The sequence below is a fragment of the Patagioenas fasciata genome, chromosome 9, assembly GCF_037038585.1.
Source record: "Patagioenas fasciata isolate bPatFas1 chromosome 9, bPatFas1.hap1, whole genome shotgun sequence".
In the NCBI taxonomy this organism is placed as follows: Eukaryota; Metazoa; Chordata; class Aves; order Columbiformes; family Columbidae; genus Patagioenas; species Patagioenas fasciata.
In genome coordinates, this window is record NC_092528.1 from 22775289 (window position 1) to 22795090 (window position 19802).

The window sequence follows — 19802 nt, forward strand, 5'->3', positions numbered from 1 at the left end:
CTGCCCTTGCACGTGTGTGGTACAGGGTAGTGCTGGTGCCAGGCCTCATGTTTTCATTCCAGGTTCTCAGTTTGGAGCAAAGCAGAAGAGATTGTAAATAATTTGTTAATGCTGGTGGTTTGTTAGGCTTACCTTGACACATTGTGCAACAACTTGATCTTCTAGTTCTTTTTTCTCCCCCCTTTTCCATGCTGTGCATGTCGTCAGATATTGAAACCTAACAGGCAAATGGTAAGAGCTTAGAAAAGGAGGAGATACAAAATATTGTATCTGTTACTTCACAGGGTTAAAGGATGCAGCATCCACAGTGTAAATGTGTTCAAAAATAAAATGGTGGCAAGAACCTGTTCACATTTTGCATTGTAGCTCTGTGACCATTGAGAGCGGTGTTAGCAAAGACACTTTCTTTCATAGGTCACTCCGGAGCAGGAGTCCAATTTTCCTTTAAGATTATCATTGCGGCGGTTACCAGCAAGCATGTTGCTTGTTAAACATTGTCGCTGTGAAAAGTAAATAGAAGGCTTCAGAAGATGTGTTATAACAAAGATCTTTAAAATTATAAGTAAATCCAGACTCATGGCTGCCTCAATTCTGTACCTTGTATAACGATGACAAAAGCAGTTGTGAGATCTATCATCAGGCTGTAGGGATTTTTTTTTGTCAGAGCTCTGTAACAAGAACTACAACTGTGTGAATCCCAGTTCCGTGCCGCTGTGCTGTACTAACAAATCAGCTCTGGGGTGACTGTGATTGCCTGTCTGCATGTGGTACCTTCCTCCTTGCTTGCTTAGTTTGATAACAGTAAATACGGAGTTGAGGGTTTGGTCGTTGTGCAGTGTGTCAGTGGCAACAATAGCTCCGAAACAGCTATGTCTTTGGATTCAGCACCCAGACTGCTCACAAGAGCAGAGCAGTTGGACCTGGTGTAGAATGGCAGTGTGTCTGAGTAGCATGTGTGTAGATAGGTTACAAACTCAGCATCCCTGCTTCATTGTCAGAGCTGAGATTTTATTGTTGTAGAACTTGTTCAGAGTTTTGATAGTTGAATATACATGGGCAAGATAACACAAAAGTGACAGAGAACAGCATTTTAGAAGTGAAGCTTAATTTTGTGTTTATCAGCCTTGAAATAAAGTGTCTTTTCCTTAGAATTTTCTTTGAAAAATACAATGGCACCATTATTTTTGAATTGTAGAATTGTGCTTGGGGTAAAAAGTGAACTTTCAAGTGATGCTGCATGTTGAAAACGATCTGGAGATGTTTAAACTCAAAGTGTTTTGCATTAATGTTGAAGTGAATACCTTCCACACAGTATTTACTTTCTACTGGATGCTTATACTTAATTGATAACATTGATATCTTCATTTTCCTATCATTTCATGTTACTGTTGTGGACTTTCTTTGTACTCCATGTAGCTTTCGTGATGATTTGGTTTGAACCAAGAGGAAAGATGACTTGTGCATTGTTACTTTTGCTCTTAGCATAAGCTGTATTTTTTTTCTGGTAGTTTGTGTTGTATCTCCTTCTTTTTGGCAATGATTAGTTGTCACAAGCTTATGTCCACAGACTTGTTTCATTAGTGTAGCTGACTTGAGAAGAATCTAACTTACCATGAATGCTCTTAACTGATTTTTTTCTTCCATGATTTTTGCCTTGCTGTTTTCTCAGATGTTTGGAAACTGGACATTTGGTACTTTGGTCTTCACGGTTATGGTTATAACTGTTACAATGAAGGTATGATATTGTACTTATTACTCCCTGTGTTTAGATATGTAACAGAACAACAATTTTAAATTGATTCAAAAGTTACACAGAAGTAATTGATTCTAGAGGATTCCAGATGGGTGATTTTTATGTTTGATGTTGGTGATGGTGAAAATTGTTTTTAGTAGTTTTTGTGTGTTACAATATTTAATGTTTGAGTGGGAAGTTAATAAGTACGTTCAGACCAGTATTTATCGTTTCCTGTCAAGTGGGGGCAAAAACTTCATTGAAGTTACCTTTGTTTTAGATGGCACTAGAAACGCACTTCTGGACATGGATAAACCATTTTGTAACTTGGGGATCCATCGTATTTTATTTCATATTCTCCTTGTTTTATGGGGGAATTATCTGGTGAGTAATTCTTTTTTTTTCCTCTCCATAGCATATAGAATAGATGAAACTATGAAAAAATACTGGAGTATTATGTTCTACCATCTTGCTCTGAATTTTGTGACGGGTGTCAGAAAATAGATTTTAAACCTATAATGGTCACTGAATTTTAGTGGTTCTTTTAGAAACTTGAGCAATGCTCTAAGCTGTCCTGTGCTCAGGGACAGCCACTACTTGTCTCTGACAGCCTGTGACTACAAAGGCGTTTTTGTTTTGTAAAGTAGAAAGATTGCCTAAGATGCTATCTAATAGGTAAATGTTTGCAACAGGAGTGAAGACACTGGAGTTTGAAGATATCATTTGATATCATTTTGCTTGCATTTTGGGGCCCTGGAGGGATAGGGTGGTGATAGAATTCCTGCAATACTATGTAAAACTGAACCAGAATGTTTCCCTCTGAAGTTTGCCCTCCTTCCCCGGAGTTTCTTTGCAGATCAGGTCCAGCAGTTTGCTGGATGTCTTCACGGGCACCATGGGGTTGTAACGCTGCATCCTGAGAGACTTATGCTTGATGTAAAATAAGATACTCTTGAACCTGCCTGTGCTGTACTTTTGTTTCTATAAGTTACTTTTAGTAACTGCCACTTCTTTTAACTTTTCAGGCCATTTTTACATACCCAGGACATGTACTTTGTATTTGTTCAACTGTTGTCAAGTGGTTCTGCTTGGTTTGCCATAATCCTCATAGTAGTTGCTTGTTTGTTTATCGATGTTGTGAAGAAAGTGCTGTACAGACATCTACAACCAACAAGTACTGAAAAAGCTCAGGTAATGTTATGGTTTTGTATCCAACTTGATCAATAGTTAAGAGAACACATTTGTTAAAACCTGTCTTGTAAACTAATTACTTTCCTGTGCTGTTTAGTTATCCTCTTACGTTACTGTTATGTTTAGTGCACAAAAGTGTTCTCATTTCAAAAGACAGATAATTGTTAATTTAAAATTAGAAAAATGAGGACACCATTTTACAAAGAAATAACATTTATGTTTAAGTAATTGACAATAATAATGGTAGAATTATTTATAAAGGGGTCACTCAGTCTTTTGCATCTCAGCTTGCAACTGTATGAGAGGATCATACTACACATTTTTGTACTGCTTTTTGTCTAGGTACTAGAAGCTCTCCTTTCAACTGTCATTGGCACTGAATAGTTCTTAAAAAGTGATGAAAGCAAACATTTTTTTAAATTACTTTAGTAGGATTTGTTTTAATTAGTGTTTCTTAAATCTTGATCATATCACATGCCATATATTTGATTGTTGATTATGTAATTAAAGGTGGCATTTTCACAAGTTCATAGAAGAGGTCTGAAGATACGCTGTGATGATAGAATCCCCCTTTAGCCTGACACAGGTTATAAAATCTCCTTGGAATCATTCTGTTGAAATTAGCCTGTCTTCTAGGTAAATATCTCATCTATGATTGAGGTTTTTCTTCCGTTTAGTGACAGTTATGGAGAAGTCATCCTGACCCACTCTTGCAATAGTTACTGTCTCTGGTTGAGGTTTTCAGCATTTTATCTTATACTTCTTCTGCTAAACTGAAAAGCCTTCTATTAATGTTTGTGGGTTTTTTTTTTTTATTCACGGTTAGGTTTGCGCTCAAATTAATTTTCTCACTGATATGTAGATTGGACTTGCATCTATTGTCAAAAAGTTATTTTTCCAGTCTTTCAATCATTCTTGTGTTTCTCCTGTATTCTTCACCATTCTTCAACCTCATCTGAAGTTTGAATTTAACCAGTGGGCACAGTATTCTACTACAGCATATATCAGTGCTAACTACGGAACTAATGAATCCCCCAGCTGTATTCAGTTCACAGAATAATAGAGACCAGTAGCCTGTTATCTTCTGCACCTTTTTCTGATCTGCAAGTGATTCTGTTGGTCTCTTCCAGAGCATCGATGAGAGGTCAAATAGCATAGGGCCAATAAAAAAAAAGCAAAAGTGAATAAGGAATCCAGTTGACGAAGATATCCCATATACAGTTATGTTCTGCAACATGTTAGCAATTTTTAGTCCGTTTGTGTCCCATATTGATGTTACAGTATCCTGGCTGCTTAATCTAAATTACACCGAACTGCGTGCCACACAGAACTCTGAACTGGGTTACATTTCTGCTGTTACCTTTAGCATCCAGCCTTGTAATTATTTTGATGGAAGTGCATGTTGATTTACTTAAATTATATTACCCTTCTAATGTGTTTAAAACAAACAAACAAACATGTGAGACATTCTCTTAATTTGCCTAGGATCAACATCACACTGACAAAGCTATTGCTAGCCATAGTATCCCTTTAGTCCCTTTTCTGCAATATCAGCTGCTTTTTCCAGTCTTGGAATTGAGTAGCTAAAAGCCAGGGTAAATATTGACTTTCAGAAAACTGTTCAACTAGACCAGATAAGACTCTTGATTGCATGTTATTGCATTTTTTGGATTAAAGGGTCTTGATTTATGAAAAATTCTATAGGTAATGATACTTATCTTTTTTTCCTTCAAAAACGAGTGGCAATATTTATCAAACCATTCTCTTTCCTTCCTTCCTGTACATCACCTGTTTCTGTTCAGCAGTGTATCAGTGGTGTTATTGAGGTTTCTCATGTTGAATTAAAAACCAAAAAGCCTACATCATTTTTCCTCTGGCTTTACCCATATACTTCTTGTTGCATTATCTTGCTTTCTGAATCAGTCCTTAAGAATTTCCAAGTTCAGTTTGTTTCCATTACAGTTGTGTCATGAAGGACGCAGTCAGACTTCTTATTTTTAAGAAGGAATCTTGGTGAATGTCTGAACACCTGTCCTGTGGCTATAGCTTGATTCATAGCCATGGGGATTTTGCATTATGGATCTCTATTAAATAGACTTTTTTTTCCCCCTTATTCCTATTCTACTTTGTCATTTGACAGTGTCAGCATTCATTAGGGTCTATGTTTACCAAAAACTGTCTTCTGAAAACACTTAATTCCTGATTCTGCAAAGCTGAGGTACCTAAAATCTGATTTGACCAGCAGGCATTCAGTGGTTTCTCTGTGTGAAATCATAGTTTAAAATATATTTGCAAGAAGGAGGCACTTGTCTGTTCCTTTCTTGAGGTTTAAACTGTTACGAGATAATCAGCCCCATGGAATTTCGTCTGTTCTTGTAGTGAGGAAGTATAGACTTAAGTGAAGATGAACAGGTGACCAGCTTAGCACATTTATTGTCAAGAAGTGACAGAATGCTTGTTTCACAATTATAACTCATTACATTTGTTTAAAGTTTCTAGAAAATATTTTGCTTTCTGTTTCAAAGCAGAGGAGAGGACTCTGACTTTCAGACAGAATGAGTTTGGAGAATTTCTTTGTCCTAAATGCTAAGGAATTTTCTGTGAAAGTCATCAGAATAGTGAATATGAAACTGTATATTCCCCTTTTAAATGTGTTTTTTAAAGTGTAGGTGCACCCTCTGTTTACTAAATATTTTTAATTATAAGTTTTTAATCGTATGACTAAATGTATTTGTATATTGGGAAAAGAAAAAGTTTAGTTTTTATCAAGGCAGGATAAATTGTTACATGAACTGATCACTGATTTTTGAAATCACAGCTATCTAAGTTATTTGTTTCTGTCTGCTGTCACTTAAATTCTAAAGCATTCCCTGGAACAGTGAGCAGAACACAGGTTTCTCATCTCAAAATGCTTCCCTCTGTTGTTTTACTTTTTCAGAAACTAAGAGCATGGCAGTTGCGCAAGCTACTCTATCATATAGTGTTCTGAATTCACCGTATCTGCAGCCGTCTGCCTTACTCTGCTTAGTATATAAGGAACTTCATTTTATATCTGTTTGGTTTTGGGTTATTTTAGTATAAGGTCATAGCATCAACAGTCAATCTCTCTCGGACCAGTTAGGTGTTATATGTAACTGGTGTGAGAGAGAAGCACATGAGAAATACTGCTGAAGATAAGCTTTTAAATGTAAATATTGTTCCGTTACAACAACTTAAAAAATGATGTCTGTTCCATTTTGGGAAGTCAGTATATTAAAAATTTGACAGGCAAGCATAAGTTGACTTCTCTAGAGGGCTGAATTTGCTTAACTTTACCTTCCTTAATGCACTTACGGTACATGTATGTCATTTCGGTTTTTTTTTCCGGTGTTCCAAGGTTTTTTTGCTGGCCTTAAAGAAAATCTATCTTATTATGTTTGACTTAGGTCTATTGCCCTGAAGTAGCTTCTGGGTAATTTCTGACTATTAAGTCTGTTACAGAACCATATAGGAGGAAACTGACAGTAAGATAAATCTAAAGCAAAATGTAAATCTTTGGGTAAATATAAATCACAGCACTATTGAGGGGAGAAGGTAATACTGAATAAAAGTGTCTGGTAAAGTACAGATGTAAAAGTGTATAGGCCTTTTTTCTCAGTGTGTAAGCTAAGGTACATTTAAGGATGGTCCTACCAAACACAAACCAAGTGAGCTGTCCTGAAGGTACCAGGCGTGTGTTCTGTATATGATGTGTATTCCACTGAAATAACAATGTCTTGTCCTGTGTCTTTCTCTTAGAAAATTACTGCTGCTATTTACTGACATGTATGTTCCATCCCTTCTCTGTCCAATTGTAGATGTACTCCAACAGAGTTGCTTTAAGTGACGAGTTCATCGCACTGCAGCCATTGTCCAGGGCAAGGAATCAGCTGAGCAAAATTAGGTAGAGTAGGAGGGACAGTTCCTCATCAACTCTTATGCATGCTGAAGGTGAACTAACCAGTGCCGAGAGAGATGGGAAGAGGCATGAACGTTAGTGGGTTGAGAGGGCAATACCTGTAGTGCAGATACATTCGGTTTGGTTATTTCTTGGCTTTGCTCTGTGTTTTTGAGCCAAATGCTTCTCCTAAGTAGCATGTGTTGGACGTGCTTTTTTTTCAGGAAAAAACATCCCTAGCATGATGCTCAACTTTCAGAATACAGATCTAGCTCTTTATTTGCATCCATTTAAAAATAATTAGAGTTTCTAGCATGGTTATAATGCTTTTAATTTCTGTGTGATCAAAATTAACAGTGCTTTTTGCATGTTGGATAATTTCAGCTTCATAAGGCCATGTCAGGAAGGTCCACGTATTTCAGGCAGCAATTTCTTGCAAGTTGTTTGCCAATTTTAATTTGCTTTCACTTGTGTTAAAAGAGCAGAAAATGTTTTAAGTTTGGGTGTGTACCTATACTTGCGTGGCTAAGGCTTTTTGTGTTTGTTTTGTGCATCTCTAAAGTGAGTGTTGTTTGTTTTCAATGTGTATAGATCCATAGTCCTAAACGCATTTGGCTACAAAGTCCTGGAAAATTATTCAAAAAAAGATCAAAGCGTACATGTGTCTACGTAGGTGAACTGTTACGATTCTGAAACACTTGAAATACAGAGTTCAGCACATGAAATGCTGTCAAATGCTGATTCTCTTGTAAAACTAAAACATTCATATGCACCAATAATGTCTCAACTTGTTTGATGGTTTAGCCCACCTTTATCTACTTCTGTAACAAGAATTTATGCAAAGAACTGATTCCGTGTTGCTTAAAAATGTGTGAATAGGTGCTAGGAGAACCAACCAACCAAGATGTTTGGGACTTTATTGCCGTTTGTTTAACTGAGGGAAAGTGGGAGACAGGAGGCTGACGTGATAAATCACGAGCAGAGAGCTTTTAGTGGTTAATTCAAACAGGTCTTTTAAAGGGGGGCAGTAGGGAAGAAAAGCTTTGTATTTCCTCTGAGAGTGTGCTACACCTTTGCAAGGCAAAACTTGGAAGGGCTGTTGTGTTTAGCTGTTAGTTGTCCCACTGCGAAACATAGCAGCTTATATTGCCACACACCTCTCAGAGGTAGTGGTGGCGTGGTTTGGTTTTGTTTTTAAATTCAGCACTTAACTAGCTTTAGAACAGGCACAGTGCCTTATACCTCTTGAATTTCAGTAAACTTAGCAGCACATTGGGGAGATTTCTCTGCAAAAACTTTCACAAGGTAGCTTTTGAAATTCTTGGTTTATCAGTGTCATGTAACTAAGTTACCTTTTTAAAACTTTGGATAAATATATTTCCACTAAACCTCCGTTTTCTCACTGAATTATTAAAGTGAATTACATGGTGCATCTTATCTACACCAAAGGTTTTGTAACAAAAGATTGTCTTAAACTTTCCAAAACTAAACATGTTTTAAGAATTATGTCACTGGGTGGTAAAAGAAAAATAAAGCTGCCTAGGAATGCAGCACTGTAGTTACTAAAATGCGAAAAGCAGGAGAATGCTTGCTGAATCGAGGGCATTTTCTTCATATTACACTTAGGGAAGGGGTTGAAAAACATGTTAAATCTGTTTTATCCATGAGGAACAAATGTTTATGCAAATCCAATTTTCTTGTATGTCAGAATTTTTACACTGGAGTATCTAATAGCACGGTACCTGAAATGCAAGCACTGAAGTACCTTGTACCATGCAGGTGAAGTTGTAAAGTGCAACAAGAAACAAGCATTTGGGTTTCTCTAGTTCTTTATTTGTAGTCTTTGGATGAAGTTTTGAAGCTATCCTGTGGATCCTTACCTAAAACAGTAAAAAGGAAAGTCAGTTAATAGATGGAAACTACTTACTTTGCTATACTAAACAAAAACTAATTTGGAGGTAAGACCATGGGTTTGTTGAGTTTCTGTAGTGTCCAGGGCAGCTGTTTTCCAAAAGCAGTAGAGCAGAGAAAGAACAGAAAACTGTAGGAACATGGAACAAAACAGCTGCTTGGTGAACGTAGCTGTAAGCAGCTAATTCTGCCACACCTCCTTTGGATGTGCCCACCCAGTAATTGCATCCTGTGTGACTGCAGAATGTGTGTAGATTGGAGAACAGACCTTGGCAGTTTTTTGTTGTTCATGAAATATGTATTAAAAACCTCAAAATCAGTATAGCAGCAGGTTAAACTGACTTATGCCTTGTTCTGCAAATGTGCTTACTGTACTAGTGATATACAAAAGCAGAATACCTTTTTGAATGCAAATTAAAAGACAAATATGATGCTGTAATCAGTTTTTATGTCTACAGGCTTTACAGTGTGCAGAAAATGTTCACGTTTATATTAAGTACATTTGTGATATACAGTTAAGAGCTTTGAGACGAGTCTTTTAAGTGTCCATGTGATTCCTGCAAGTCAGAGGTGCAGTCCTTTGTGTGCCTGTCCCACTCGTGCCTCTGAACCTCACTGTGACTTTTGTAACTTGGGATGAAGATGAAATCATGCGGCACAGGTCAGGTCTGGGCTTCGTGCTTAACTGGAGACTGACTTGGGTACTTCTTCTTTCCTCTGTCTCTCCTGCGCTTGAAACATGTGAATTATATATCTTAGGGTACTAACTGGGCCCCATTGCATCTCATTTCAGTTTTTTCTTTGTAAACAAAGCTTTGTGTGTATATGTATGTATACATGTCTCTGCTTTGTAAGAACTGTTGGAAATCTTGAGCCACATGTCAGAAGTGTTGCTTGGGCAGATGTTTTAATTCTACTTACAGATGGGACTAACTATATTTATAGAGTTTTTACCTTTGGATGGTGTGTTATGACTGTATGCAATACTAGGGAAATGTAAAACACAAAAAAGGTTCGTGTTTCCAGGGAACACCATCAGTGCGTAACATTGTGCCTGGGACTCTCAAACTGTAGCATTTGCATTAGCACAGGCCAGACTCTGTTCTTTCCCCTTTACAGGCCCATGACTCTGTTGTTGCCTTGTTTTCCCTTCAGATCTGCATTCTGGCTCCGTACTCCTGGCCCTGACTTTATGCCTTTGTTATTTGTCTATATTTTTTTCCTCTGGTTACTATTTCATAGGATTCCCTTCCAAATAGCTTTCGTATCTGATCCAGCCCAGCTGTGTAGAAGTCGAGGACAGGTTTCTGTTCCTTTCACAGCATGTGTCTTCTCTAAGGAATGTATCATTTCCAAGAAGACTATTCAAGTGCAAACATGCATTCACGCTAGTGAAGTACACAAGAACATCATAATATGCCAAACTTTGAACAAGGGTAACCTCTGCCTCTACAAGTTTGGATATTGTGTTAGCATAGTGTGGTTAGCTAATCCACAGAATAAATGAGAGAAGAATAGACTATTTTGTATTTATCTTCGGTCAAAAAAGCACACATATCTACTTAACTGATGATACTTTTGCATAATGACTTTGAGATAACAAAATAGTTTGGCATTTGTAGGTTTACTTGATTCAAAGAGATGAAGAGTAGAAAAACTAGAAGCGTGTTGAAAGCATAAGTGCCAGTGAGGTTGTTAGATGTCAACGTTCTTATATCGTCTTTTAAATGTCTAAATCTAATTGTTTGAGATTTTGGTATACAGTGTTTGGAGGGTTAAGGAAAGTGAGCTTTACTGCGGGGACCAAGTTTTAAATTAATTGGGGAGCAGTAATGGCCATCTCATATTTTCTGAAATATCCGTGTGGCATCAGACACGTTGGCAGCTACGACCTGGGATCAGGAAAACAGGCTGCAGTGCTTTTAACTTCATGTACAGGATTAAATATGTTTCCTGTTCAACAAAGTCCCAACTGCATATTTCAGTGTGATTTAAATGTTTAGTTGAAATGTCTGTCTTGTGGCATGTAGAATATCCTGTAATAAACAAGCTGAAGTGGTCCTTTCTATTAGAAGGGGCAAACCAACTAGAACTCCGAAATTTTAAACCAAAATCTGAAAACTTTGAATTAGATTTCAAATTTGTTGGGTTTTCCCCTTTTGTAGTCTACGGTGCGCAAAAAGGCTGAACACCTCCAATACTTGTGCACTGATAGACTGTGTTTGATCCACCCATTAACTTGAAAAAAATGCCTCTTTACCTTGTAAATGTGCCTTGTTCTCTCAAGAACAGATCTGTAAAGTGAAAGTTCTTGTAAAACAGGTAACTGTTTTAAAGCAATGCAAGCATGGTGCTCAGTAAGATTTGTTGCTTTTCTGTCCTTCTAGATGGAAGAAGATCAGGGTTCAGTCAGCTCAGCATGTGACTTTGCTGAAAGCAGGCACAGAGGGGAGGACAATAGGCAACTGCTAGATCCATCTAGCCTGCCCGACAGTTCTTGCGTTCACTAGGTAGTACTCCCGCTCTACCCTAACCTGTGTGTACATATGTTTTTTTATGTATCATACACAGACAGTCATGGAGCCATCTCTAAAATGCCCATATTTTTGGTATCTACAAGTAAATTTGCATCATAGTATGTGCGTTTGATTTTTTTTTTTCCTTATCAAGCTGAACCATTCTTTAGTTCTGCACTTCAGTCGCTTTTTGATTTATTACATGAAATGGGCCATTATCATATAAAGTATAATATTTCTTGTGATCCTGGATCTTGCCTTATGAAAATACCTTATTTACAGCCTAAATATGAATAATATAAGATATTTCTCTATACTTATTAATTTTTTTAAAGCATTGTCTCTCCTGCCTTTTGTTTCCTGAGGGTTATTTTCAGGTCTTTAGAGATCATTATGCTCTGTTGCCTTACCATGTTTTACTTCGGTATAAAACGGTGATTATAATTGTGTACCACAGAGATAAAAGTGAGAAAAGGGACTTTTTAGCGTAATACAAGTATTTTCCTTCTAGGTAGTGGATATAAAAACAAAATCCATTTTCACCAGGCAGTGATAGATAATAGAAATGTTGTTTCCAGGCTTATGTAAGGTCACATTTGTTGTTTTAAAAAAGTGGTAATATTAACTTTTCCATAAACTGTGGTTCAAGCGTGATCCTAGCTTCTTGTATCTAACTTGAGAAGAGCAAAGGAGATTTTAGTGAAGAAGAGATACCAGCCCTCCAAAATGCAGAGCTGAGGGTTCACTCCTTGGAAGCTACAATAGTTCAGGTTGCTCTTGGCTGCTCTCTCTACCCATCTGAATAATATCTAGGGCTGCTGGCTCTCAGGTCAGCGGATTCTAGGGAAAAGAAATGTCTGGTCTGTCTGATCCTACACCCAACCACTGTGATATGATCTTCTGCAGTAACTCTAAAGGTATTACTTGATCTGCTTTAAGATAATGCATGGACTAAATATTCTTTTTGAAATCTTAAGCGTAGGAATGTTGAGTTTGTTTAGTGTTGCTGTGAACACAACCGTGAAGATCACTGTGGATGCAGCAGGGAGCTTGTTTTCTGACCTCCTAATAGCGATTCCTTCTGTCCTGGGTAATTTCTTGTCCAATACACTGGGAGCGCAGCATGAAGTGGCTGTGAAGGTCGTATTTGCTAGTGCTGCAAATTGTGCTGTTCCTAATGATGGTATCTTCTGTGGCGGTACAGTTGTGACCAGATGGGTGGGCATTCAGGGACTTGACCTCTGAGATGCAGTTTGTTTTGGATTTGTTTTAACCAAGACCCCTTTTAGACCCGTCAGTTGCAATGCTGCTGCTCCTGTGTCTCAGGTATTTACAAAGTTCATTGTCACAGTAAATGTTCATTTTGTGTCCAGGAGAGCTCCCAAACGAGTATGAGTCAGTCAGAATTGTGTGTTCTGCCTGCACTCATTTGTGGCCTCCGAGGTGCAGCGACTGAATCAAGGATTTCAGTTTGTAGTGTTTTCTCCAAGTTCCTACAATGGTTAACTGACAATCCTGTGAGCGTCACGTTAAGGGATGTGACGGGAAGATCGGGAGGGACCGTGGGGACACGGAGCAGGGCTGAGGAAGGGGCAGGCAGGAAAACCCCATGGAAACCCCAGTTCTGCCTGTGTGCTCCCCTCTTGTCCTACCAGTTGGGATTTTTCTCTTGGATTTCCAAATGCTTCTTGTTTCTGTTCACTTCCTCCTCTTTGTAGTACAGGAATTGTCTTGTTACGAAGCTGTAATCTGTCCAGATGTCCGTTTTGGGGGGATTAGGAAAGAATGTGTCCACTCATAGTAAACCATTCCCAGAGGAAACTCTGAGGTTCTGTGCTTCTCTTGGAGTGCTGGCCAGGTGTGGGGGGCATTAAAGGAACTGGGATTGGAAACCAAAGTCAAGACAACAGCCAGCCACCTTTGTTCACACAGTGAAATGTTGAGGGAAGCTCTTAAGTGAGCTCTGTCCTATTATAGACTAAGCTGCCTCCTCCCAGATCAGATTTCGTCCTTCACTGGTGTCTGAGTGTGAGGTGAGGATAATGGATGCTTAAATTTAGCCGGTGTGTTTAGCGTTTGACAGGGTTCTCTCTTACAGAGTCTCAAATCGAATTAAAAAACATCCCCACACTCCATATTTGTATTTCCTTTTGGAAACGATACTGAAGTCAGTTCTGGATATTCTCTTTCCATCAGTACTAGATTTCAGTTAGACTTTAGTTGTGCTGTGGTTGACTAGTGTGCAAAAATAATGTAGAGGAGCACACTTAACTTGAACCTATATAGATTTGTATTACTTCTTTCATTTTATTTGGGTCTTTTTCTCACCTACTGAGAATGAACAGTAGAAAGTTTATTATTCTAATGTTGAATTATTCTTCATGCTGGCGTGAACGTGACTGAATCTAATATCAGCCTTGTTTGCATTTAGATAAGATATACACAAAATTGGGAATGTGCTTTTGTTCCTTACCAAGCCAAGGGTATCTGTGGTAGAGGTGTAATGTAAATTATCCTAAGAAGTTGCATTCTACACTTCTTGAGGAAAAGTTACTACTTATGATCAGGTTGCATTATATCCTGCAGCCCTGGTCTGAAGCTTTCTCTTGATAGATTTCCCTTAAAATAGGGCAGACCTGCAGCTTGTATAAATAGTTGTACCTCCACTGAGGTTAATCAAGGCTAAAACTGTGTGATGCTCTGTGCCAGAGATTCATTAGAGCTGTAACACAGAGAACTGCAAAACAGTTTATTCCCAGCGTTAAGCAGAGATGGTGCTAAATGATTTCCAGACGCTCACCAAGGCTGCATGGAAACCTTGGGAAGATCAAATTTTAGTGTATACGTACCTTAGGAAGGGAAATGGTCATGTTATTAGTCACTGTAGTTCTCCTATAAAATTGAAAAATATTCAACACTCTAACTTTAAGAAAACTTGCTTTTCCTAAGTGTTTTCTGATAACATCTTCATTGCTAGAATCTCCGAGTACTGATTATTTTATTTTATTTTATTTTTCCTCCTTCCAGCTTACTGAGGCAGGTTCAGGTATCAACTGCTTGGACTCCATGTGCTGCTTCTCAGATGGGGAAACAGCATGCACATCTGTTAGAAGAATGCTGGAACGACTGATGGGAAGATGTAGCCCGACCCGGGTCAACAGGTGTGGCATTTCTCTCAATAGCCTTTGCTGCAGACGATTCTCCTATAAACTGGAACCCGATGAGCCTGCAGCAATAGATGTCTAACAAACCAGCTGCAGGTTTTGCTTATTTAAGTAGGAAATGCAGCTCTTTGTTGTACTTTTTTTCATCCTGAAAGACAAGTTTCTTGTTTCTTTCCGAGTGCTTTCTTTTGGGATGGGGAGGGGGAAAAACAGTTTTCAAAAGATTTCTGTTAAAACGTTTAGTTTGGCTTACTTCAAGTTCTTGTGTTGTATCTATCATAATTTCTCTTGATTTGTACATTCTCCTCTTTAGAAAATCAAACCTTGCTGCTGTTTTTGTTTTCCTTTTTGTGACTTTCTTTTTTTTTCCTTCACAAATCAGGAGTTTGTAAAGTTGAAAGAGTTTTCCATTTGGTTCTTGATGTACAACCTCCAAATATTTACCTTGGAGCTTGCGTTACACCTGAGGATATACAAAAGGCTCACACTCCCCCCCTTAAATATAACTTCATTGTTAGAAGGAGAGTCTTTAAATCTTTCAGCCATTGATTGATACAAAGATGACATATTTTTATAGTATAGCTTTTATAATCTATTTCTAAAATCAGAGTAATTGACAGAAGAGAACCTTAAGGTTCTGAGAATTTTAAATGGGGTTTTTTTGGATTCTAGAAGGTATATTGTCAAAATCGTGTGCCATTCCAAAGTATGTGCTAAATAAATCTTTTCCTTCTCAAACCACGTGTGAAACAAACCTCAGTGGGATAAAAGCACGTTAGAGTGATACTTCTAAGGAGCAATATTGCTCTTGAAGTCAGCATTGCTCTGAGAAAAGCTCTTACTAGACCTGCTGATGTGCCATCTCCCCATTTCCAAAGAAACAAGGTCAGCTAACAAATGTGGAAATATTTGGGGGTAGAAATAAAAGTAGTCTTTTGTACATCATAGTCTCTCAGTCCCTGAATGATATCACGGTCCTTCATTGCTCAAAAGGCAAACCTGAAAACGTTGCACTTCACACATTTTCGAGGAAACTCATTTTGTATTTGAATGACTTTGTCTCCTTTGGTTAAAGGTCTGTGGTACCATTCATCCCGTGTGTGTGGATATTTTTCACTGACAAGCTCTGTCAGTTCTGATTCTGCCTTTAGGCATTGACGGGGTACATGGAATTAATACACCTGGGGTTTGAACTCTTGTGTTGAACACGGTGTCGCTGGTTTCAGTCACTTTCTCTCTCTGGCTTGCTTATGAAATTTATTCAATGTTTCTACAAATCTAGGGTATGATTATGCAAAATGTTTCATTCCATATAAAAAATGAACTGTTATGATTAAGTACATTTTTAATTCAAACTCTTGCTGTATAGAAAGCGGGCATGATGTAAAAAATAAACAATTTAATAGAATTTTTAATCTACAAGGTGAGCATTTAATTGGTCTAAAAATCAACATGTTGGGAGCAGATGCTTCAAGGTGCTTTTGTTTGGGTTTGGTTGGTTGGTTTTTTCCACTTCTCTGTAAAAATCTGCTTTCCAAATGAGGAACTTTTCGTGCTACTTTTTCCATTTATTATTATCTAATCAGGGCAGATTTTTAGTTAACACTTACTTAGTAATGTGTAGTCTGATAAGGTAGGTATTCTGTGTTTTGTTTTCTACAATGCATTTACATTTTTACAGTTTCCTCTTTTTTTCCACTAAATTTTTCTTTCTTTAAGATCTTACAAATATTTATTGAAGACAACTCGTATTTGACAGAATATTAAACATTTTTTGAAGACTGCTTTTTGATCAGATTTCTTGTCTGCTTGCCTAGTGTGATTTCCAGGTGAAGTTCCATCTAACTGAATAATTTTGGTGTTGTTAGAACGCAGAATTTAGTATTATGCTTAATGAATATGCAAAACTATCTTGGTGCTACACTAAGGGCTTGAAGTTCTGTAGTTTTTGCTTCTGCCTCTGGTTGAAATTACTCTGAGCCATCTTCTAGTTTCACTTAAATTTATGTACAATACATCTAGAAAATACTTTGTTGGTTTTTTGTTTGTTTTTTTAAAATTTTGGTCTTATTTACTTTCTTCAACGACTTCAGTTCCTTCCACTCAGCATTGAAACTTAAAGCAAAGCCTAAAAGTCAAGGTACTAAGGCTTTTTTTTTTCCCCCCTACGCTTTCCTGGCAATATATGAAAGTCTTTGTGTATTTTTTTAATGTACTAAGTGCATCAGTCACATGAGGCTGTTAAAAGTTGTGAAATGCTGAAGGTACACTTAACAAATCTATTTGGTGATTTTAAAATGCTCATAAAGTTCCTGAGCCTTTGTTCATGAGCTTGAGCTGTGTTTCTTTTTACCTACAACCGGTATCTTCAGCGGGTTGCGCAGTCCCAAACAGGGTGGTCTTCTGAGTGCTCGTGCTTTATAAAACAGCTTTTTATTCAACCAGGAGGCAGCTGCAAATGATTTTGTTGAATGAAGTGATGCTTATAAATACATTGTCTGTGAGAGTGCTGTAGAATGCAGAGCACTATTTTAAACGATGTTGCTGCAGCTCACTTGTGTTATATTCTGTGCTCCTGATACCCTGTCAAATACGATATTCTGTCAAATACGATACCTGAATATGAAATCAAACATGGTATCAAATTTTGATAGAAACTGATGAATCAAAGTTGTACAAATGCTTGGAGTAGCGGGCCACAGGAATATAGTCTCTTGTACTTAATCTACTGCTTGTAAAATGTATCTGAGAAGTGGTTTCTAAAGCTTCATTCACCAGTTAGAATATAGAATGTGTGTTGTATGGTAAAATGCATTTTTGTCTGTCTGTTCCATTAAATTGTGTGTCAACTTGTCAGTCACTAAAATATTAAGAATGCTGGATCACCTACATTCTTGTACAGTAGAATTAAGTTCTGAATTGTTCAGCTCTCCCATTAGTGGTGTTTGTGTCAAGGCACCGCATGTCAAAGTTCTAAAGAAACAGCAGATTTCTGACAGAGGCAAATTTGGAGGATAAGTTTGTTATATTTTGATTTCCTGCCTTCCAACCTTCTATTTTTCAGCTTTTCACATGCAGTTCTAGAACACTGTGCAACCAAGAATAGCATTTCTCCCTAAATAGGAATTAAGAGAAAGTCATCGTGAGATCCCGACTGAATCAAAAGCTGTGACGTGTTAGGAAGCTTTCCGGGTGCCTTAAATTGTAACTTAAATTTAACAGCAAGGGATGAAATAGGTTAGTGGTTGTAGGTGAGTTTTGCCCACCCCCACGTTCAGAGCGTATGGAGGTTTATTGAACACCTGCAGCTCTCACAGTGCCTCCACTGACACAGCACCGTTCCGATTGCCCTGGAGACACAGGATTAAAACTTTAGTTGTAAAACTGGCGCATAAACCTCTGCTTATTTTAGTTCATAGTGATGAAAATATCTGTAGCTGTGGGTAAACTTTGCCAGAAGGGTAAACCTAGAATTGTTACTTACAGAGTTGGCGTGATGAATCAAGTTTGAATGAATTGGAGGTGCCTACAAGAGACTAACAGATGAGTCTTTTGAAGAGTTACGTTTGCCTAATCTCATAACACTTTTATCTTCTGCTTTCCTAGACTTTTCTCCTCACCTCTAGCTTATAAGTCCCCAGTCAGCCAAACTTTTCTTTTATTGTTACTTTAGATCATGGAGTTCATCGGATCCCTTCTATGCCAACGACAGAAGCATCTTGACTCTCTCCACAATGGACTCGCCCACTTGTTAACAGGGACATTTGTAAATGCCGTGTGGAAGCCGAGTGCTGCTCACACACCTCAGTAGGTTCTGAAGCGAGTTCAGTGCCGCATCCCTGCCCTGGGAGAGACTTTAGCGCGGCTGCTGCCGGCAGAGCGGGGCTTGTTTGTGCCCCGGCGTAACTCATCTGGACGGTCATCGCTTCCCATATTTTTTTCTAATTATAGCCACAAATTGCTAAATACTTTTTTTAAGGAACATTTTTACCTCTGACCTCTTTTTTGTTGCCATAGGAGCAGATTGGAATCCCGCATTTGATATTTATCACTGTAGCACAGTGAGAACCTTTTTCCTCCCAAATTCAAGTGATCCAATCAAACTGATTTTGCACAATGAAACTTTAAAAAGTTGCGTTTTTTCATGATGATCCTTCACTTTAAACACACACATTAACTTTGAGCCGTCTCATGCAGATGCTGTCTTAGCAGTTTGCAAATCAGTTTTGTTATTTCCATGGTCGGTTACTATATTCTATAAGCAATCAGTTTAGTAATTTTTGAGAGTTAAACACAATTCAAATATTTATGCTGGTGTATGAATGGCAGTATATTAGTCATTGCATTGAAAAGCACTGTTCACTTTTGCAAATCAATAATTTGGAATAATAAGGGATGTAACAGTTCACTGTTCTTCTAAACTATAATTCAGAAGCCAGTCATCTTTAATTACACCCTGTGTGTTTCGTTATAACAATTCTTGATCTTGACTTTTGGAAACGTGTAAGAATTGGTGGATTGTGCTGAAGTCTCACTAGCATAAATTTTTTGAATTATTAATCCTTTTAAACGTTGGTGGATTTTTGCATGTTTTATTCTTTTTCATGTATTTATATTTGGTCATGTTGTACTTTGAAGATACAATTAATGCTTAATTATCTTCATATATCTGAAGGATCTGAGACGTTGATGGCCATGTTTTGATACCTAAGTATGCCAATAAAAACAAGTTGCAGAGATGGAGCTTTGCATGGTACATCTTGCAGGTACACCTCTTGTCCCAGGATAAACGTGTCTGTATGTTTGGGGTTTGGTAGCAACACCTGTGTGTCTGTTCTGCCAGGATGGCTGAACCTGTTGGTTGCCCTTACACGTGCGGGATAAAATGGAGGTGCTGCCACCAGGGCCAGCAGTGGAGCAGCTGAGGTACCGCAGCTTCTAGGGCTCCAGGTTGGTAAAAATGCTGCTGCCTCTGGACCCTTGCTTGGGAATCCAATTTTAAGTCAGTCTTTGATGCTGAAGTCCCACCAATAATCTTCCTGTCAGACAGCTAAAGATGTAAAGCTGCATATTAAAATTATCTCTGGGTGGAATAAACTGTGAATGGAACACAGACTCTAAATAACACCCATGAGAAATTCTTTAATAAAGATGTGGTGGAGTGTAGGATTTGGACAAACCCGGTATTAGCTGCTTTCACCCTGCCTGCACCAGTGCGCACTGTTGGCTGAAGAGCTGTCTCCCAAGAAAATTCCATGGCAAGTACTTTATATTTTGTAATCCAGGCAAATGCATCTTAGGTTCCCCGTATGGCATCCGAGTGGGGGCTGGGCTGCTCCAGAGTGAATCCCTCTTGTTATGTGCATCCCAAA

At 38.1% G+C, this 19802-nt stretch overlaps 1 protein-coding gene across 11 annotated transcripts in view; it reads left to right on the top strand.

Annotated features, from left to right (window-relative positions):
* Window positions 1-19802, top strand: part of ATP11B (ATPase phospholipid transporting 11B (putative)) — a 65392-nt gene that overhangs the window by 41920 nt on the left and 3670 nt on the right. For 3 of the 11 annotated variants that reach the window (XM_065844176.2, XM_065844177.2, XM_065844178.2), the window contains exons 26-29: window positions 1670-1735; window positions 2013-2116; window positions 2758-2923; window positions 14294-14427. In XM_065844176.2, coding sequence (XP_065700248.1) covers window positions 1670-1735; window positions 2013-2116; window positions 2758-2923; window positions 14294-14427 — 470 coding nt within the window. Of the gene's footprint in view, window positions 1-1669; window positions 1736-2012; window positions 2117-2757; window positions 2924-6759; window positions 6846-11137; window positions 11261-14293; window positions 15839-18103; window positions 19174-19802 lie in introns of those variants that run through there. The other 8 variants (XM_065844179.2, XM_071812602.1, XM_065844174.2 and 5 more) reach the window with 7 other exon arrangements.